Source organism: Nyctibius grandis, chromosome 1 (assembly GCF_013368605.1).
Source record: "Nyctibius grandis isolate bNycGra1 chromosome 1, bNycGra1.pri, whole genome shotgun sequence".
Taxonomy (NCBI): domain Eukaryota; kingdom Metazoa; phylum Chordata; class Aves; order Nyctibiiformes; family Nyctibiidae; genus Nyctibius; species Nyctibius grandis.
In genome coordinates this window covers 8488116-8510106 of record NC_090658.1, presented here as the reverse complement: position 1 = coordinate 8510106, position 21991 = coordinate 8488116, and the positions used below count along the sequence as shown (strand labels likewise).

The 21991-nt window shown below is 42.5% G+C and overlaps 2 protein-coding genes across 2 annotated transcripts; both read right to left on the bottom strand.

Moving 5' to 3' along the window:
• Positions 1-4773: 4773 nt before the first annotated feature.
• OTOR (otoraplin) lies at positions 4774-8944 on the bottom strand. The gene is made up of 4 exons (XM_068414770.1): positions 8821-8944; positions 8209-8348; positions 7519-7629; positions 4774-4797 (listed from the first exon to the last, which is right to left on the bottom strand). The coding sequence occupies exons 1-4, from the start codon at positions 8942-8944 to the stop codon at positions 4774-4776; spliced, it is 399 nt and encodes a 132-aa protein (XP_068270871.1).
• Positions 8945-12005: 3061 nt separating this feature from the next.
• On the bottom strand, positions 12006-20585 carry SNRPB2 (small nuclear ribonucleoprotein polypeptide B2). Its single transcript, XM_068401536.1, has 7 exons — positions 20515-20585; positions 20075-20162; positions 17482-17654; positions 15654-15794; positions 14570-14623; positions 12901-12989; positions 12006-12377 (listed from the first exon to the last, which is right to left on the bottom strand). Exons 2-7 carry the CDS (start codon positions 20136-20138, stop codon positions 12218-12220), a joined length of 681 nt encoding a protein of 226 aa, XP_068257637.1. The 5' UTR covers positions 20139-20162; positions 20515-20585; the 3' UTR covers positions 12006-12217.
• Positions 20586-21991: the final 1406 nt, after the last annotated feature.

Sequence of the window (21991 nt, the reverse complement as noted above, 5' to 3'; positions counted from 1 at the left end):
GAAGAAAACACATTGCAGGAAAGCCCTGAGTAAACTGTCATCTTTCATGAGCCCTGAGGCATGTTTATTTTTAGTAGAATACATAACAAGATGCTTACAGCAGTGTATGTAATTAGGAAAAAATCTCCAGTGTAAAATGTTAGTGCCATCTCAAGTAAGAATTAGATAAGCACTTGTGAATCCTTCATAAACTCAGTCATCCCTGTTGTTACCAACAAGTCAAATCAGAAACCTGGCCTGCTGCTGTGCAAGTTGAGCACGTTCTGTGGAGAGATGCTGAGATGGGCAGGGGCCACCAACCCCAACAGGAGAGGCTGTGCAAGCTGGACTTGTTCAGCCTGGGGAAGAAACAGTTTCAGGGGGACACAAAAGCAGCCCCCCAGAAGCTACAAGGGGTTTATTGAGAAGATGGATCTGGGCTCTTTATTGAGGTGTTCTGTGGAGGAAAACTGACAATGGATGTAAATTGAAAACAGCAGGTTTTAGATAACAAATGTAATTTTCATCATGAGAATTAAGGAATGAGTTATCCAGAGTCCTTGGAGGTTTTCAAGACTGGGCAAATCCAAGAGCACTCTGATGTGGATTCAGTGTGACCCTGCTTTGGGCAGGAGACCCCCGAGAGCCCTCCTGGCTAGGATGTCCCTGTGATGCTTCTAACCAGCTGAGCACAGAGTCCTTCCCGCAGCCAGGCAGAAGCCAGCCGCTGGATGTCACCCGGCGCTCACCGAACAACCCTGCTCCCACCGGCAAACAAAGGATCAAATCCTATTGCAGCGGGAAGGCTTTCTTAATTACAAGCTTTTTACTTCAGGTAATGATTTAGGGGTATTACACTTCTTCAAAGCCAACCTTGCTGAAAAAATACACAACGGTTTAAAAGCTTCTGAGTCCCTACCTGAGGTTGAAAACTTAATGCTAACTTCAGCCAAACAGATACAATGAGATCGCAAGTTAAGAGTGCAGTTCGAGGCCACATCAAGAGTCCTACACAGCCTTATTCAAACCCAAAAATCAAATACACCTCAAGCTGTGTGTATATTTCCCCTATGCTGGGATAAAATGAACAGAAACCGACTACAAAATCGTGTCATATAAATAGCACACACTGCATGTAAGATATTGTGTACATATTACTAAAACAGTAATGGTGAAACTGCTGTGATTTCCATAAAGAAACTGCAAGGACAGTAATCGCTGTAGGGGAAAAAGAAAGAAACTAGAAAATCAAAAGGATCCTCCACTGCCTGCTAGCATAATATTGATTCTCCTCTCCCCCTCCTGAAAGTCAGTTCCTGTTTATTTCAGCCAGGTACACTACAGCATGAACACTGAAGGGTCTGAATGGCAAGCTGTGTTGTTCTGAAACGAGCTTCACCTAAGAATGTGAAATGCAGAAAGCAGATCAGTGTTCAGTGTCAAAACTATTGATCTTTAACTATGAACTTCACATTAATAGTGCTGCCAACTGCAAGCACTCAAAAGTTTTCTACAGACATCCAGTGCTCCCCTGTCATTTCTCCCTTCCCCACTTCCTCCAGATTTCATCACACAAGTCTGCGAACATTTTGTTTACTTTTAGTGCTAGTGCTGTTAAGATTAAGGTTGTCACGCTTCCCTACATTTGTAAAGGGTAGAAATTTAAGATTTTCCTCTGAAAACAGGAGATTCTCTTGTTTTTCTCTTGTAGTAATCAGGCCTTAGCAATGGAAATTTTAAGTTATTCAAACATTATGAAATTTGTGATAAAATAATGAAAATTGGCATACTGAAAATAAAACCAAGCACTGATTTGATTCAAGTGAATGAATGACAATTGAGGCATATTGTGCATCTTCTCTAGTGTGAGAAGACCATATCAGGCAGCAACATCTCCGGTCTTCTGAGCACACACACCATCCCTTGCAAAGTGAATCTACCCACCGTGCCTTCTCAGTGTAGCATTTACAGCAAAGAGATTGCCCTCAGAGAGGCAATGGCCATAAAGATCAGGAATAGCTGCATTCATTGTGTCACGTCCCTGGTGACTAGCGAATGAAGTCACAATTCTCCTAAGGACAACTAAAACAAGGATCCTGCCAATATGTCACATAATGAAGCTATAAATTTATCTAGTCTATCATACCAGAGTTCAGATTGTAGCATAGGTCACCTGTGCTTGTGAGATGAGAGTTTTACACAATGTGGATGTATAAAACAAGTACCTATGACATTGTGCAGACAAAAGGTGCGATAAAGCTTCATTAGATTGGAAACCATCCAACAGCTGCACATTAGAGACTGAATTCAGTAGACAAGTAGCTTTGCCAGTACAATGCTTCTTCACAGCCAGATGCTTTATGAATTCCGCAAAGTGAACCATTATCTTACTTTCCTCAGAATTAGAATTTCAAGTAGCAAAGACAGATTTTGATGCCCCTTGAAAGCCTGCTGAGTTATTTTCTGCACAGAAGAGATCACTGCAGAAACAGGGCCTCTGATGGCAGCCAGGGAAAAGGCAAAGAGAAATAAATACGCACTGCCCACATTCTGCCACGATGGCCCCAGACTTGCTACAACTGCCAAAGAAGTCATAGCAGGCTGTTTTTCACTGATACTCCAAACACTGCCCTTTGTGCAAGCTCAAAAAGGACAATATATGTATACCTACTCCCTGTTGTATGCATCCTGCACGGACAGTATTCTCCTCTTAGTTGTTGCTTTACTGTCCTGAAGTATCCATAGCTCATACAAGCTGGTTAAAGAGCTAACAGGAGCTGAATCCACTTATGTCTGCAAGCGTTTCTTTACAAGGACATGGGTTAAGGATTAAGTGTGATGTCAAGGACTAAAAACACTGGTCTTACATTGCACCACAGAAAGTCCAGTTCTCCTGGCCTGGAGCTCCTGCATTATAAATGAAGAGGAAAGGACAGTATCTTTGTGGAGAGATGTATATAAAGCTTTTTACATCTGCCTTTTACACATCCATGTAGAACTGGGTATATTAATAACTGTATGCAATTATCTGAGATGATGATATGAGGAAAAACTTGCATTTCCCAATAGCAAGTGCTAAACCTCACCTCACAATTTTCATTCATGATTTCCACAGCGCAATTTAATGTATTTTGTGTGTAGTCTACAAACACCTACTGCAATTTAATGTATTTTGTGTGTAGTCTACAAACACCTACTGCATACTTTTCTGGTGGCCACAGCTTCTGATGTGTGACTGGGTATAGGATGCATTTCCATCCAGCCTATCTAAAATGAATGCATGCGCTTGCAAACACCCCATTTTGGAAAGCTGTGCTGAGTGGGAACGATCCAGCTAAAAAAATTACACTTTGTTGGTTAAAAAGTGACTGTTTGCTCACACACAACCCTGCCAGAGGTCTTTGTCAAGGGCAAGTACTGCTAGTCCTAAAACGTTTTGCCATTCAACCTCCCCAAAATCATGACATTTTACCTGAAGAACTCACCTTTTGAGGCCAAACTGACAGCACGGGGATGCTGAATACCGCCACCCCTTTCAGCCACAGGCATGTTTAACACTAAGTGACACAACCTCCCGCTCTCAGCCCAACAACACCCCATGCATCCCGGTCGGAGACAGCAGAGGACCGAGCAGGCAATGAGCGGCCCTGGACCAGCGCCCTCACGGCCATCACACCCTCACGGCCCTCACGCGCTCGCGCCTCAGCCCGCCCTTTCCCCCCACTGACCCCGCGAGACGGGGGCGCGAGGACGCGCGATGCCGATTGGCTGCCGCGCTGGCGGGCGCTCGGTCCCGCCCTGCCGGCAGGTTCGCCGCCGGCCGAGGCGCGGGGAGCCGCTGAGGGCGGGCGGAGCCGCACCCCTCGCCGCGCTGCACAAGAGGGCACTCGGAGGCGCGTTTATGCTTTAGCTCCTGGGGCAGAGCACCCACCTCTACGCTGTGGCTACAGAAACGTGCTTGCTCGTAAAAAACTAAACCAAATTTTCTACTTCTTCACCCGAGTCCATGAGTGAGGCTCTCCACCACATGGCCGGCACCCCAGCGCTGGAAGGACGACTGTTAGAGCCAGAGAGGGAGCAGCAGGATGCCTCCTCCAGGTCTCATGCTTTGAACATTCAGCAGAGGCTAAACGTCTTCTGTACCCACTCTCAGAGGAGCAACAGGGCACGGTGCTCTCTCCAAGCCCGGGTAGGCCCTGGCAGGCACCATCACCAGCCTTACCCCATTCTCCTGTTTCCAGCCTGTGGCTCTGAGACACGGTTTTAGCTTGAACATGCCCCATACCAGCACACATGACAGGTGAGATACTCTTTTTGACACGCTGCTAAGGCCCATATTTAGTTACTGGTGATTTCTCAGTTGTTGGATAGCTCTTGCAGCAAAAATGATTTATTCCAGTGAGTCACAGATGGGTCACCCAAGGAAAGTATTTTTAATATCTAATACATAGTGTAAGGTTATGACAGGAAAATGCAGGTCAAGATTGCACATCTAATCTCATACATAGCATAGTTATACTACACAGACCTAGAGCAATTCAAAGGCTATTAGCTTTATTAACAAGTAACGAAGTATACGTAGGTAAAAAATTTCTAAAGGACAAATCCTGTGTGGGACTATTTCCCCGTCCAAAATTACTCCCTTTAAATGAAAACTTTCTTGTTCTGAAGAAGGATTACTTGTTTCACAAACATCTATTACAGGAAGGGCTGTGTGTTCACGGAGGGTGTCCAGGTTTTCTCCTGTCAGATTTCTCTGGCAACAACCAAGAGATTACCTGACTGCTTTCAGCGCTATTCACAGAAGAAATCAATGTCCTGAAAAAGAGAGTAAAAAGGAATGATGTTTTGAGATTCAAGGATTAACATTCCTTTGTCATTCCCCAAAGGAACATCAGTAGATGCAAGCGCTGAATACACTATAATATACTCAAAGTACACTATAATATACTCAAAGTACACCATAATATACTCAAAGTATGTTCTCTATAAATCAACTAACTTCACAGAATTCTGGAAAAGAGGAAAGTCCTTTGTCTTTTGACTCCTTTTGCGTAGCTGGGATGATTTGTTCCTGCCATAAATTTTTTAAGTGAATTAGGCAATACCACCTTCTCTCTTCATTTCAAATGATTCCTTTATATCCCTTTTTTGTTTTGTATTCCCACATCCACACCTGTATTTATTAGTCATATGTAACCCTTTATCCTTAAACAGTTCCTAACCACACATGAAAAGGATGCCTTAAACAGACTGAGGCTATGCGATACACTTGCTGTGGAGAAATGCGACTAGAAAATAAATGCCAGTATTTTGCCTGAAAACTTCAGCATGGGCTAGACTTCCACAGCATAGTGCTTTCATCTAACTTCCTGCTATTATCTTACATGGCTATGTAGATCTTGATTCTGCTGTAGGGAATTATCACACCGTGGTGCTCAAACTGTACAACATTTACATTAGACCATCGTATCACATAGAGCTGTCCACTGGAAACAGAAGGCAGGGAGCTGTTTCAGAACAGATGCTTATTGGTAATGAAAGTACTCTCATCTTAGCCAGCAAATGGCCAATTTTAAGTGATGGAAGGAAGGCAGGCAATCCAACACCGCATTGTAGTACACAGTCTGTTGTGTTGAGTCTATTGTATTCAGTGTGATTCAATGGTTCAGAAGTAGCAGCACTGGGGGTGGGGGAGGGGGCAGAAATCTCCTAAGATTTATTGCTCAAACAGCAACCAACAGGCATGGATTACCCAGAGCTGCACAAAAGGGTGCTGAGGGAAGCTGACAGGCAGAAACGTTTATTAGCAGGGTCTGTAGATAATGGCATACATTGACTCCAACAGTGAAAGTTACTTTTGGGGGGGGGTGGAGATAAAATAAAAGGAGGGTCAGAGACACAGAGGCCCCCACCAGGCTGATGTCCTCTTTCAGGCTTCTTTCCAGTGCAGCAGGTGCCCCCTCATAATACTTTTCCCCATCGAATTCCCTATCAGTTGTTCCTCCAGTGCTTTGATCAGGGGCTCGTTCCGCATGCTGATTAATTATTAAGTTTTGGGCATCATCAGGTCCCCTCATATAACTGGCAACCCCTTCCCAAGAGAACCCATTGCAACTCCAATATTGGGCTTCGCAATAAGGGGTCACGTTTGCAACATATGACTGAGAGCAGTAGAACAAGGAAAAGAACGTATCTGTATCACCCTTTGTTTTCTTTGCGAAGTTCCTGAGTAGTGAGAATGTGAAGTAAGGGTGAAATGACTGTCAAAATCTGTGTTGCTAGTTTTGCAAAAGAAAATTACTTTCCAATTAAAGTTCCGCATTGCAGCCTGACCACAGCCCACTCTGGACGCCGAATCACCCTGCAGGCTAAGACATCACTTTAACCTACCTCTGCTTCCAGTTCAGCTTGCCATGCAGCAGACTGGCTGTCATATTGTTGAGAAAAGAGCTTAGAAACACATTTTAGTTGTTCTTTCATGTTCTCTGACTAATTAATTGCTGCGATGCTTCTGGGCCAAATTCAGAATAACCTAATGTACTGTCAAGAAATGCAATCACTTATCCAAGATTCGCATTTCCTCAAATAAAGCTTGTCTGACACACTATAAAGCAAATCCTAGCAACTATTAACATGAAACAAAGTTCTTCCTTTCACTTAGTTCCTCTGTGTTAACGAAACCCATCTAGTAATCTGGACCTAGGTTTAAAAACTCCATATACGATTTCAAGATTGAAGCACTAATTGTATTTTGCCATTACCTTTCAAAACAGCATACAGCTAAATATTCAATATTGATGAAGATCATTACTGGAAACTTGATTTGTTTTAGGCATAGAAATAAGCTACCAGTAAGTGTTAGCTGTAAGCCGAACCATACCAGCCTCTGAGAAAGGACCCTCCTCATCCACTCCTCTGTGAAGTGTTTCAGCTCTTGAGTAAAATTAAGAGTTGCCTGGTGTACAAGACACTACTGTACGTAATCAGGGACAATCAACCTTTTAGAAATACAGCCTACTTACAGAACACTAACATGTTTTCAATAGCTTTTTAATTCAGCTTTTTGATAGACATACCGATAACTTTGAAAGCGTGCTTGCCTTCTCATAAAAAGAAGAAAGTAAATCAGAAGTTCTCTATGACAACGTCCATCTATGTATACAATTATTAGGAAGTGTGCTTGTACATGTTGCAAAAGTACACAGCACAATACCCAGACCCTAAAAAAAGAAAGGCAAGCTATTGCAAATGGTGTAGGTAAAACTTACGTGGCCTTGAAGAAATACTATTCAAACTAACAGGAACTCTACTAGCATCAAGCCCTTAACGCAGTATTTGTAATGCCTGCAATATCAGAGCTTATGCTAGGGATTTGATTGAGGCTATTTGCCTGTATAAAGGCCCAAAGACTGGATCCCTAAGCATCTGTGATATGCTACAATCAACTGCCACCATTATGATTTGTTTTTACAGCAAATTAGCATTACACAGCCAAGTATAATTATGTAGCCAGCTGGGCTTTTGCAAATTCCTTACCGTTGTAGGAACAGTCTTATTTGCTTCTTGATAGACATGTTGTTCTGAGACTAAACTGCTAGGGAAATAACCAACTGTCCCCATATGGTCTTCATACTGTTCTCCATAAACCTTCAAGCAAGGAGATGTATAATTAGGTACCTTAAAACAGTCCTCATCTGGTTTGAGCTAGTTCATAATTCAGTCAAAAGCAGTTACTAATAGTGTTTCTTATTTTGGTTTTAGATTTCCTAGTTTCCAATTAGCTGGCACGTGAAACAAACCATTAACATAAGTTCTGAGATAGGCATACTTTTTTGGAGTAAATTAATATCGCCTATAGTTTATCTGGAAATTGTTTATAAATGCAGCTAATATTTATCTCCGCTTCCCTTAAATTTAAAGAGTTTTATGATCAACTGTGATAGAAGCTTTCTCCTCTGTAGTTCGAGCAAACAGCCACAGAAAAGAACTGTTGAGTCCTTCTGTTAAGGTTCAGTTTATAATTACCATATAGTTATTGAAGATAGTTAATTAAAAAAAAATTAAAACCCTCAAGACTCCTCAATCAGTTTAAGTTTAAACATTCACTTTAAAAACTAAATTGCTGTTTTAAAACCCACAACAGCTCAGTGTTAGCATCCATTTCTTGACAGAAATGCATGTTAATCTACTTCTGGTTTGCTCATATACACAAGAATCTCCTCTTACACTTCCAGCCCAGAATTCTCCAGAGTCTTTTTCTTTCACTAGTTTTGAGTAAACATAAATCAACTGCCCTTTTTTAATATTAATGAATCTGCAGTCTGGAGCATTATAATCCTCTTCTGCTCTGGCAAGGGAAATGGTGTCTAGGAAAAAAAAAACCAAGAATGACATGGAAGAATTTAAATACATATATACTTTTATAGAGAGAAATATATGTGTGTGGATGCACACACATAAAACTATTTCTACAGACAAAGGCAGGTTTCCTGAAATTAATAAAAGTCTGCAAGAATTTGTCTGGCTCATTTTTCTATTCTCCAGTAAGCAAAGTAATGGCTTAAGAATGTGCCATTTCATTATAGTAGAAGTTACAACCCTTCTCACTACACTTACCTTTCACTCGAGTGAAAAACGTGCCTTACAAAACCCTTTTTTGTAGTAAAACCGCATGTGACATTCCACATAAACCTCCCACTCTGCTTTTGAAGTTGACAAACCAATGCAAATACAACAGAGCTAAATAAGCAGAGTAGTTTTCCCTCACACTACCGCATCCAAACTCCACAGTAATTTTTGAGACAATTTTGTCCTCAAAATTAAAGCAAAATTACTTACAGACACAGTTGTCATCAGCACACAGCTTCTTGCTGGCAAGCTTGTCCATAAAAATTCCAGTTACAAGGGGACATGTTAATCCGAGACACAGAAGTAGAACTACCAAATGAACACATTGTGTCATTTTTCTTTGCTGCAGCGCTTGCCGAATGCGCGCTGGGTCCAGCGATCCCCGTCTTTTGTGGAAGAGGCAGACACCTGGACAAACACGCTGGGCCAATGGGAAGGGGTCGGGGCGACATTCCACCCCACCAGAGTAGCCGCAGGCGGGAGGAGGTACTCGGGGCCCACTCACCAAACGGAATCCCATCCCAAAGCCATTCTGCATTAACATTTCAATCAGCAACTGTATTATTTAAATGTTTTAAGCCTTCCTGTAGTTGTCTATAATCTTAATCTTACCTCAAGCTTGAGAATGAAAATTAAGTCAGATAAGCAGCAAAGGAAATTACATCCTTCCAAATCCTCCAGTTCATTTTCACAAATGCTCGCTGACAAGCGTAATCATCACTGGACCGTTAACCCTCGGTGGCAGAGATTCCTCGGTTAGGATCTACAGAAAGGACCTACTAGGACCCTAAGGCATGGATGCACATGTAAACAAACCATTAGGGAGCTGAAACCCAGTAAAAAGGCTTTGCAGGTCAGCAATTTAAATTTGAAATCTAAGAGTTCAAGCACCACATACTTGTATAGGCAAGATCCTTTCCACAGGGAGAGGCAGTGGAGAGCAAAACACACAGGTTACACCAGGACAGCAACCACAGCACTTTTATTTACAAAGCTGAAGTCACATGAGAGTTTGCAGATACAATATGCTGAACAACATACAGGCCACAGGCTGACTTGAAAGGTCCTGTTTATGCCTTGGAGAGGACATCTAGAATTCATCTAACTTCCCAAAATCTTGTCCCTAGCATACATGAGGCAAGGCTTGTACGGAGTATTTTAATTAAAATAGATGCACACACATGTACAAATGAAACAGCCACTGGAGTTACTGCACTGTAAGCGATTCACATCACAGCTGCTGGACTACAGAAGGCTGGTCTGGATCAATCCTTAGAAGTGACCAAGAGCAAGTGTGGGAATTGCCAAGACGGCACTCCAGAGAACCAGCGCTTCCTGATTCACAGGGAGGCCTGAAGAGCTGCTGGCTCTACCAGCTTTCAGTCCACAAGCAGAAGCAGAACAGAGGAAGCTGTCAACTGTCATCAAAAATCCCAGTCTCTTTTAAAGAAAGAGCATCTTGCAATTTCTAGCATCACCCTCCTGTTGCAGCTAACTTCACCACATTCTCCTCTAACCTTCCAGCCCATTACTCCTTCCTCCAACCTCCTGTACATTGTGTCTAACTTCCTTTGCAGACAGCTCCACACAAACCCTTTTAAGTGACTAAAGGTGAAGAGCAGTGGTGTGCAGCAGAAGCCTCACGTACACAGACTAGTGGGATGCAAGGACAGCATAATAAATACCTATAAAATTATGACTGTAGGAGAAAAAACATAAGGTTCATGATGGAATAACACAGTCACTTTTGCTCCCTTACAGGCACACTGAAACGATTTTCACTTGCAAGTATTAGAATACTTGTGAAATCACACAAAAAAAAAATCACTAAAAAGAATGAAAAAAATACATGTATGGCAATATGACAATAATCGAGATGACACTGGAAGGGGCATTGTTGCCCAGTGTACTCTGTGAGCAGATGAGATTTTTTCAGGTCTTCTGCAAAAAAAGGTGGTTTATGTAGCTAGTTTTATGCTTACAGATGCACTGAAACATAGCACTTGCTCAGAAATTGAGTGGACGTGCCAGAACTACCATATATAACAAACCAAGAAGTATACCAAGATTTTCTAAAATGCAATCATGTTTTCCTGAAGGTGCAGCACTTGGTCCAAGGAACAGTTTTAAGTCATATTTCAATTGTTTCAGAACACAGACTGGGGGTAACAGATGCTCTGCAGCTACAGCTGAGCCCACATAACACAGGAAGGGGCTGCACCAAGCCATGGTCACAGAGGAAAGGCTACAGCCTCCAGGATCCTTCCTCCTGCCCCCACTGACCAAATGATTTTCGAAACAGAAAAACCCTCAACACTTGCAACGTAGCGACAATGCAAAACATTCTTCCTTGGAACACCAGGTACTCTAATAGTTGCCTGAATGTCTTCTAAAGGTAATCATGCTAACTCTATATCCCATTACTTCTTTGTCTGAAAGGGTAGTTAGAGGCCTCACAGAGAAAGTGCTCAAGAAGCAAGGAACAGTGCAACACGACAAGCACCGTGTGACCACTTCCTCTCAAACATTAAGCTTCAAGGGTATGATTGTAATCCTCCTAGCCAACACCATGCAACAGCTACTGCAAGATTCACAAAATATCATCATATTTTAAGTACATTTCATTATTCTCTTAACCTAAAATATCTTTCTAGGTCTTCCATCATCTGAACAAAATACTTCAGCTTTTGAAATGATTTTTGCACCCAAATATTTAGAACACTTACAACTCACAATACTATATCTGATTACTTCACTGCATTTGGTGTATTTCATGTCATATAAGACTTGTAAAGGCTTCTGACAAATGGGAAAAACCAACCAACCAAAGAAAACCCCAGAAGCATTAGGACATGTATTTTGGAAAAAACTACCTAAAACCAGACCATCAGGCACATCTGCATTGTCTTTGTTCAAGACCCAGAAAACTCTTCCTAAACCATTTATTAAAATCACTGGTCATAGGGGGCTGGAAAGAGCAGAAGAGGAGACAACAGATAAGCTTTTATGTTTCTTCTGTGGACCTGCTTCTACTACCAGGCATCATTAGAAGCACAAAACCAAGTGTACAACAGTGCTGTCAAACTGTAATCAATTTCTACCCATATCTGGAAAAAAAACCCACAACACTAACAACAATTTGTTTTTTGTAAGTGACAAAATTATTCTTGCTGAAAATCAGCTGTCGCCTTGATAATGAGGCTGGTGTTGCGTTTGTTCTGCATATGCTGGCACTTAGTATTCCTGCTCATGCTTTTTGCTCTGGAAAGAGCTATTTTTCCAGCACTCACTTCTGAGAAATGAGTGTCACCTTACAAGCAGTTAAACCAGTATACTGAATAAGCCCTGCAAGCCTAACAGATCAATAATAAGACAGATTCAAGGAAAAACATGGCTTGAAAACAGCATAAACTGAATTTATTTTATAAAAATTAGTTTTTCAACACAAAAAATGACTATCCAGTAGATCTGTGGAAATCCTACATCTGTCCTGGCCATTACATGAGTCTTAAGTTTTCTGCAGAGAACAGCAAACATGCTAGCTGAGCAAAGTATCATCATATTAAAAAAACAACTATCCACAGAAGTCCTTTATAGGAGCATCCGGTTATTTCTTCGCGTAAGTGATCTTCATGGCATGAGATGGAGTGATCTTGAATCCTTGGAGAGCATCTCGAGCAGCTCCTGCTTGATTCTCATTTTCAAACTCCACAAATGCAATGTCATGGCGCCCGGGCACTAAGCGTACTTCCTTGAATCCAGGAAACCTTTAAAATAAGGTGAAAGGGTCAGATAATATTTCCTACTTTGACAATACATCTGTCTTCAGTAGCCATAAGACCTTATCATAAGCATCTAATAGTATAATAGTTACTACTAATGAAAGATTTAAATTGAAGGGTTTTACACATCCCGTCCTTAGAACCAAGCCTCAATTAAGAATCATTACATGGAAGCAATTTAATCAGTCTTGCACACATATGGAAGCAACTAAAGCTAGTTTTAAAACTGCTCCTGCTGTTGTAAAGTCTTTAATATTACAGTCACCAGCTTAAATCCGGTAGAGATTGATAGTAGATAACTTACACAATCAAAACCAGCTACAAAAAAAATCGGATTTGCTTTCTGCACTGAGTCATCAGAACTGACATCTGTAATCTTGGCAGCAAGGCAAAGAACTGAGAGACCTTCAGAAGAAACTCTTCATTTTTAAAAAGTCAGGTTGCTAACTGAGAAAAAGCATACAGGCAACAGAAGAATTCAAAGAAGTCCTTTTTATCCAAAACTTACTGATTGAATAACATGGACAGCATCATCTCATTTGTTTCCTCAGGCAAGTTATTAAGGAAAAGGATGTAGTTTGGTGGGTTATCAGGCACCTGCAACAACAGAAGATCAAAGCACAGAAGATTATACCCAGCTATCTGTCCCTCTGCATCTGCCTGTACGGTTATTTGAACCAAGACTCGCATATCCTTAGCTCTGCTCATAACACTGCTAGCTGGACTTCAGTATACCTTCATGCAAAACACAGACAGAGCCCCTTGGTTCTTTTACAAGTATATATTCATTTGGAGAGGCTCTTATTTCCACAAAAATCACAGTAACATGTTGTCTTAGATGCCATATTTAAACTCCACAACTCAGCAGCTGATACTGCAGTACTCTCAGCACTGCCAGGGCTGGGCCCCAGGTGCCTAAGTAAGTACTGGCTGTAGTGCTGGCCAAGACACCTGTATGGCAGCGGAAGAACCTATGAAAGACTCACATCCTTCCAGAAGAGCAGTGGGAGGCCAAGATAAATACCCTGTTCATCTGCAATAGTACTGAAATACTAAATATCTTTGGGCAACTGAAACCCACAAAAACCACATGGTTTTCCTACAGTGCTCTATTCAAATGTATTAATTAGAAACCCCATTAGATTTAAAGCTTTAGAATCTTTTAACAGATTTGCCTGCTAATATGAATTTGTAGCAACCCACCAGACACAAGGCTGAGTAGTCAGTTTGCTGACACTGCACTGAAAGGCTGGCATCTCCCTAAGTCATCAAGGAGATTACAAAAATAACTGAACACAACTTCAAATGTCCTAAAAATGGTGCCAAGTAAGTTAATGCCTCAGCAGAACAAGATGGAAATATGCCAGGCAGTGCCATCAGAAAATAAACTTCTGAAGTTCAAATACCTAAACACTCAGCGTTGTGCTCCGATGCAAACTGACATACACATATTGTGCCTTGTTATAAATGATGCCCGAAAGAAAACCCAGACCAGGAGCAAGATATTTTCCCCTGTGGATTATGTATGCAATTCCCAAAGATAGTACTCAATAAAGAGATGGAGGGCAGGCAAAGATATTCTTCTATAGTATTTGCCCTCTTGCAAATCCTGGCTCTTTAGTACCTCCACTTCTACCACACATGAATCGTTTAGAAGGTCACCGAGCAGACAAGATAAGTGTAGGGAGTTGTTGCTGCATCCCCACACATTCCTTTGGAAAATAAGACACTTATGAGAAAAAAGAAAAAGTGAGCAGAGGACCCCCAAACTCCTGAAAGAAAGCTTTCAGGCAGATATTCTGGCACCCTGTGTAGTCTTCTTTCTCCTTTTCTACCACTAAAACAAAATAAGTTAAGGGGAATTTATTAGCAATGAAAAAAAAATTAAGAATCCTTCAACTGATACTAGGCACAGTCCAAATTCAAGAATCAAGTAGGATTTGTTAATAGTGCAGTTTTCTGTATAATAATGAGAAACTGCAGATTTTCATGTCTACCAGATACAGTAAAAGTAGGATTTCCTTTGTTTGTTTAATGTGATTTAGCTGTTAGACAAGTGTCTCACAGAACAAAAGGAAGCTGTAAAATATATCCTCAAGTTTCCATGTGTAACGAACTATTATTCATAGAGAATAATTTTAAACATTAGTGCTTTCAGTCACAAAAAAACCCATTACCTGCTGATTCTGTGCTGCAGTCCCTGGGGCATTTGCTGAATTTTGTGTTGCTCCCTAGTAAATAAGCACAAAATAGTTTTACAAAGGTGTTCTGTTAGAAATATATCAGCACACATCACCATGTTCCTGTACAAGTCAAGAAGTATGTTAGGGTTTTTTTAAGCTACAATCCAAGGAGCGTTTATTGCTTATGAGATACTTCCTGAAGGGAAACATAAAGCATGTGAATTTTGCTGAACTCCAAGCCCAGGCAATCAAAGAAAAAACATCAGTAGTATCTGATCTGACTCATGGCCGAGTCAGCAGATACAGCAAATCACTATTTCTCCACGTTATAAAATTCGGTTTAATGGACAGGAAGGAAGTAGTTTTGAAAATGAAGGTCTAGACAGGACATACCTAATAGGAAAAAAATAGGTGTTTCTGCTGAGGACTTCAGTTTAGCAAGGATAACTAAAGCTATTACCATTATAGCTAGTAGCAACTATTTCTTCTTAAGAGATTTGTATATAATGCATGACTTTTTAATAAATCCTGAGAAATGTGAATATTCTACCTAGAAAGTGTTGCTTTCTATGAACACTCTTATTTCTCCTTGATACCAATTTGTGCCTTAGCAGGAAGTGCAGTTAAATGACACAATTTTCAAAGTCTGTGCCTTTATGTTTTCTGCTATACTTCAGCACACAAATTACTAAAGGTTGTTAGTTTAGGCCAGGCCAACCCTTAGCGGAGATACATTCCAGGCCAACTCCTTTTCATCTCACTGTAAATTAATTATCTTGTTCCCATTTACCATTAAATGCTTACAGAGCAAACAGGGCATCAAAACACCAAAGGGAAAAGCTGGTTGATCACTTGAAGCTGGCATTAAAGGAGGGCTGGGGGGCAAGGAACAGCAAGGACTAATATAATCAGCTCCCTCTCCTTCAATTTCTAGTGAGTGCTCAAGAGCACTAGATATCAATAGACCACAATTTAGGGAATTGAGAAGTACCAAAAGACAACACCTAGTCCTAAAAAAAGAATTTAAAATAGCTTTTGGGTTTGTTTTTTCTCTCTTTTAAACAGAGGAGCAGCTTACCTGGATAACCTTTTTATTTGCTGCATTTGCTGTCTGCTCCAGAGATTTGGCCTTCTTCTTTTCCTTCCTTTTTTCCTTATCAGCAAAAGTACCACGCATTTTAGAGATGATATCAGAGTCTGTTTTTGCATACTGAATACGCTTTTTAGAAGGAAAAAAAACACAGTACATTCTGCAGTTAATAATACTGAACATTTTGCACTGCTTTCATTAACTGTGTTCTACTGTGCATTTACACATTTTTTTGCAGGAACTTCTTATATTAAAAATATTGTTATAAACTGTCGGTATGCTTACAGAGTACCTAACCCTCATAATTAATTCTGAACACAACTATGGAACTCTAAAAAAAACCTAACATGGAATTTACTAATTTTAACTCATTGAAATCGGAACTCCATTCATCTAACAGCATCTTTTTAACATCTGTCAAGGTAACAGATGTACAAAGCGATACAAGGACATTTGACAAAATTGGCACTAGCTTCTATTAAAAAACCTGGATGGGTTTTTTAACCCCATTTTAAGGGGACTTAAAATTTTACAGTGATTTCTCAGATCTCTGTAGAAAATTGAGTTCAGCAAAACTCAGACTCGTTAAATAGAAAGGCAAGTACCTGCCTTAATCCAAACTGGATTCTGTGAGTTCTGTCAGCAGCACAAGGGTGCTGGCTTTCTGGCAAAGGCTCCCGCTGCACTAGTCAGGGGGGTAAGCGGATGCAGCTATGAGTGTACAGGTGTGCAACATGATATACGCACACAATCCTATTGCTTCTACTGTCAAGAGACTACCTCAATACAGAGTTACACAGCAGCTGAAGACTTTTTTTTTTTCCATGCTTTTGTTTAGTGCTTAGATAGAGTATGCATGCTGCAGGCAATATTCAAAGAGGGAAGTACACCTGAAAGCTTATGAAGCCTTAATCTTTTTATTTCCTGTTGAGTTTTACTGAGCACAAAACTCTTTCAAAGGTAAACGACAGAACTGAGCTTGCACAATTCCTTTTTAAGGATTTCACTAGAGAATCTGAAAGTGTTATTGAAGAAAGCTCGCGGCTCAGCAACACAACTGTTTGTGCTCTCCTTAATGATCAAAGCCATGAGCTGAAAGGCAGTATTAATATATCCATCCATCACTGAAGTCAAGTGGGCCATTTGCATGTATCATTACGCCTCACAAATAGTTGCAGAATTACCAGATGCCCAATTATCCAAGCAGGCAACGACGTGTCAATTGTTGCGCTACTCTGCACGTTGCCAAGTATGTTATTAAATCACATTCTATCAACCAGCAGCGTATTTGCTTTGCTGAAATTATAGTGAAATTTATTACTTGGTTTGGTGACCTGATGCATGCACAAGCAGAACTAGCCATCGATTTAAAGAATAAATCACTGGTCACATCTATTGGTTTCTGGAAAGTAAAACTGCAGAGATCTTCACCCTACTCACTGTTACCTCAAAAAGGAAGCACTATATTTTAGCTATTTATTATGAATATAATAGTAATTAAGGTTACTCTAGATAAATTAATTGAAATTAATTTCAATAACAATTACAGAATGAATTTAATTGATTCAACAGAAGTCGTCATGAGTAAAATGGAAGTATTTAAGAACTTGAAAAACATAAAGCCATCACTTAAGAAACCTGAATGCTAAGTTCAGCCTCTGTGTGTGTTTTAACTACAGTCTCTCCAGCATGACGTGATTGAATAACAGTACAATTGCAAATACACGTGATAGTTAATTCACAAGGTCAAGTACCAAAACACTGTATTGTACCATGGCAATTTTTTTTTCTTTAAAAAGCTAACAAAATAACTTACCATTGGTTTCCCATAAAACGGAAAGCCTTGTAGTTGTCTCAAAGCATTGGTAGACGATCCAAGTTCTTTAAATATAACAAAAGCCTGTCCTCTCATCTTCATAGTCTTTAAAGCCACAATGTCGACCACATGACCAAACTGTGAGAATAATGCATACAGGGACCTCTTCAGTTCTGTTGACCATACAAAAAAATAGATTATAACAGGTTACATGCAAATGTCCACTTCTAAAGCATTTGCTGTCCTTCAGGGACAGTGTTTTTTGCCAGCTTTAGCTCACACAGTGATACGTGACATGACTTTAATCAAAACTGTTGCAAGAGTACAAATTTATTTGCTCAGTTTTTGTTGGCGTATAATGCTTGGTTTCACATCTCAATTATTCAGCTAGTGGAAAAAGTGTACCACCATCCATTCTACCATTCTAGGAGAGTAACAATTACACAAGAGTATTTATTTACATTTTTTCATATCCATATATACACACACACTCTCACACATTCAAGTACGACATATGACAGCCATCAGAGACTGATCAGAAAATCAATACTGTAACACACAATAGTAAAGAGGTATGACTTAAAAAAATAATACAGCAAAATAGTAACTACTTAAAGGCTAATTAAATTTGGCAGTTTTGTAACTGTTTAATCAATTCTCTCATGCACGTGAAATATTTTTTCATATTCTGGATCCGAGTGTGTTTTTGTATGATCACACTGTACCTTATAGCTGCAATGGATTTATTTTCATTATTTAAAATCACCTGACTACATGCCAAATTAAACCTTAATCTTATCCAATCAAGCTCAATAAATCCTCTGTATTGTGTGATTATTCTAACTCACAAATCTTACATTTGCAATGTTTCAGCAACATAGGAGCACTGCCTCTTGTTTATTGCTGTTGAGACTTAGTAATACCAGCCCACTGTCACTTTCTCCAGCTGCTCTTGAACAACAGCAGGTTTTTTTAAAAAAAACTTTTCTTATCAAAACACTTCCCTTAAAAATAACTTCAAAAACTCTATTAAAAAAAAAAAAATCACATTTGTAAGCCGTACACGTAATTTGAAATCCTACATTTAAAAACTATAACCACGCAATTTCATAATGGAGACTTACTAGTTGATAGGGCACTTAACATGCTACAAACAAAGCCCCAAGTTAAATTTATTCAGTAGAACCATCTTGACAAGTAAATAAATAATTTCTCAGCAAAGCTGTTTCCACTTTCAGACCTCTCTCTGAAGCACCCTGAGGAAAACGTTTAAGTAGTGCTAGTCTGATCCAGCCACTCAGTTCACAAACAATAACAAATTACTGTGATCACTTTAGATTACAAGGTAAGCATGAGTACTAAGGGGATGGTTCTATACAGGCCTTGAAAATACAGCCAGATAAGGGCAAGAGTTTTTGGTTTTCTTACCACACTGCGAGGAGCTAAAACTCCTCAGCACGAAGTCATCTCTCTAGAGAGGGCCGCAGTAACTGCAAGGCAGTGTCTCTGACACGATGAGGCAAAGCAGGCTAGCTCATGCCACGCTCACTGCTTTTGCACAGCACTAAAACAAAGGAGGAGCACACAGATGCTCCCACATTTCAGTGAGAGGGGACTGCTGACCACTGAAACTTATACCAACACACCTCTGAGCGTCCATCAGATATTCTGATTACTGCTATCATTACAGTTACCCACTGCCGAGCACACTGACCTATGCAGTTAGCTACAGAACTACAGCAGAGAGGCAATCGGAAGCTTCCCTAGAAACAAGGGCCCTGTTTTACACAGAGACTTGAACGCCACACTACGTGTGTTGACTTTAGCTGCTTCTTCATTACGAACAGCCGTTTGCCAATGTTGTCTGAAAAGCGGATTTGTGGCCCGGTGTGCAATAAGCCAACTGTCACCCACTCAGGAGAGACATCGCTTATTTATTTCAGGTTTGCACAAGCCTGGGTGCTCCGTGGTTTCCCACAAATCACGCACACCAGAAATCACCACCGCAATATCTTTTATACACACACATTACAGGATCATACACTGCCAGTTACAGTGACTGGTTAGCCATTAGAATATGATAATATCTGCTTAGTCATTTCTCACACTACTGCACCTGTCCAGAGGAAGGGTCCTCACCTGCGCGAGGGTCTTTCTGACCTGGGGGTGGATATCTTAGTACTATAATGAAGGTAATTCAGTTAAGGACACTTAAATCCCTGCTTTCTTTGCCAAGCTGGCCATATGCACGAGGAATCTTAATTAAGTTCTTATGTCTTTGTTCTGGACCCTGATGTTCCATGTTCAGACTCAGTTTATACGTCCTCTTCCTAATCTTCATCTTTTGGCTTTAACTTAGCAAATTTTTATTGTTTTCAAAATTATCTCAACCTGCAAAAGCCATGGTTAACTTTTAACTCAGCAATGAGCACTAGGTAATTGGTATCACTGAGCACTCGGATCACGACCACCATCTGCACGGCACCGCAGGGAGCCCCGGCAGCCCCCGAAGCCACGGCACTGCCAAGCCGCCAAGGGCTGTGTGAGAGTGCGTGGCCAGGCGCGGAAGCCAGCCCGACGTGACAGGCGATACCTTCTTTCTTAATCTTGTCGTTGATGTTGTTGATGTAGATGGTGTGGTTCGGCCTGATGTCCATCCTCGGGGGCGGCTGCACACCTGCCTGCGGGCACAGCACACGCGGGAGCGGTTAGCGGCGGCCGAGGCGCGGTCCGAGCCTCCAGGGAGGGGAGCTGCCAGCGCCGGCAACACCCCAGCCCCCGGCAGTGGCAACGCTGCGGGCACCGGCCGGCGCCGCTCCCCCCGCCGCGGGACTGGGGACGGGCCCCGGGGGGCTGCCCGCCCTCCCGCAGGCCGCACGCACGCCCCACTCCCACCCTCCCCGACCGGGCGGCTCCCAAGCACGGCGGGACAAGCGCTCCCGGGATGACAGCCCCAAGGCAGCCCCTCCTCAGCCCGCCATCCCTCCGCCTCCTCCCGCCCGGGGCCGGGCCCCACACCGCCGCCCGGCTCACCTCCTCCCGCCGAGATAGCGGCCGGCCACTCCCGCCCCGCGTGCGCGGGGACGCAGCGCAGGCGGCAGAGCCGCTCCCGCAGCAATCGATGTGCCGAGCGCCGGCGCGTCGATGCCGAGCGGCGCCTGCGCAGTGCCGCCCACCGCCGGGTTACCGTGCTGGCGCCATGTTGGTAGGGCTCCTCAGGCCCTGCGGCTCCTGCAGGCGTGTGGCCGCACCATAAAGGCAGCGAGATAAAAGGGGAAACGGGTCATAAAGCCGTTCGACAACCAGCTCGATTTAAGTGACACGGATTAGCAGACTATGTCGGTTATTTGTTCCTGGCCCTCACCTCAGAGGCAAAGCAGCCTGCGGGTAGGCCCGGCGCCCCTGCTGCCCCAGTCCCGCCGGGTGCCTCTGCCCGGGCTGGAGAAGCGGTGTGCCCGCTCCGAGGTGTGGCGAAGGCCGCAGAAACGCTTCGGGGAGCGCAGTCTGTCTTTGAATCAGCGCCGGGGTGAGAGAGGGTCGTAGTCGAGGCTCCACAGAAATCCCAGCGAGGCTTGAAACTGACCGAGATGGGGATTTCCTGCCCCAGGTTTTAGCTCTGCTCTGTGCCAATACAGTAATAAGCAAAGTCTAGCGGAGTCCCTCAAGGGTCGGTACTGGGACCAGTACTATTCAATATATTCATTAATGACTTGGATGAGGGAATAGAGTGCACTGTCAGCAAGTTCGCTGATGACACAAAACTGGGAGGAGTGGCTGACACAACGGAAGGCTGCGCAGCCATTCAGAGAGACCTGGACAGGCTGGAGAGTTGGGCGGGGAGAAATTTAATGAAATATAACAAGGGCAAGTGTAGAGTCCTGCATCTGGGCAAGAACAACCCCATGTACCAGTACAAGTTGGGGGCAGACCTGTTGGAGAGCAGCATAGGGGAAAGGGACCTGGGGGTCCTAGTGGACAACAGGATGACCATGAGCCAGCAGTGTGCCCTTGTGGCCAAGAAGGCCAATGGCATCCTGGGGTGTATTAGAAGGGGTGTGGTTAGCAGGTCGAGAGAGGTTCTCCTCCCCCTCTACTCTGCCCTGGTGAGGCCGCATCTGGAATATTGTGTCCAGTTCTGGGCCCCTCAGTTCAAGAAGGACAGGGAACTGCTAGAGAGAGTCCAGCGCAGAGCCACGAAGATGATTAAGGGAGTGGAACATCTCCCTTATGAGGAGAGGCTGAGGGAGCTGGGTCTCTTTAGCTTAGAGAAGAGGAGACTGAGGGGTGACCTCGTTAATGTTTATAAATATGTAAAGGGCAAGTGTCATGAGGATGGAGCCAGGCTCTTCTCAGTGACATCCCTTGACAGGACAAGGGGCAAGGGGCAATGGGTGCAAGCTGGAACACAGGAGGTTCCACATAAATACGAGGAAAAACTTCTTTACGGTGAGGGTGACCGAACACTGGAACAGGCTGCCCAGAGAGGTTGTGGAGTCTCCTTCTCTGGAGA

Excerpts from the sequence above, each read along its gene's own strand:
- OTOR (XM_068414770.1), bottom strand. The coding sequence starts at position 8,944 with ATGACACAATGTGTTCATTTGGTAGTTCTACTTCTGTGTCTCGGATTA. Across the intron at positions 7,630-8,208 it reads GAGAATTCTGGGCTGGAAGT|GTTTATGGAGAACAGTATGA; the intron begins GTAAGAGGAGAT and ends CCTTGCTTGAAG. Across the intron at positions 4,798-7,518 it reads ATAAGACTGTTCCTACAACG|GACATTGATTTCTTCTGTGA; the intron begins GTAAGGAATTTG and ends TCTCTTTTTCAG.
- SNRPB2 (XM_068401536.1), bottom strand. The coding sequence starts at position 20,138 with ATGGACATCAGGCCGAACCACACCATCTACATCAACAACATCAACGAC. Across the intron at positions 12,990-14,569 it reads CTGCAGCACAGAATCAGCAG|GTGCCTGATAACCCACCAAA; the intron begins GTAATGGGTTTT and ends CTGTTGTTGCAG. Across the intron at positions 12,378-12,900 it reads CTGTCCATGTTATTCAATCA|GTTTCCTGGATTCAAGGAAG; the intron begins GTAAGTTTTGGA and ends CTTATTTTAAAG.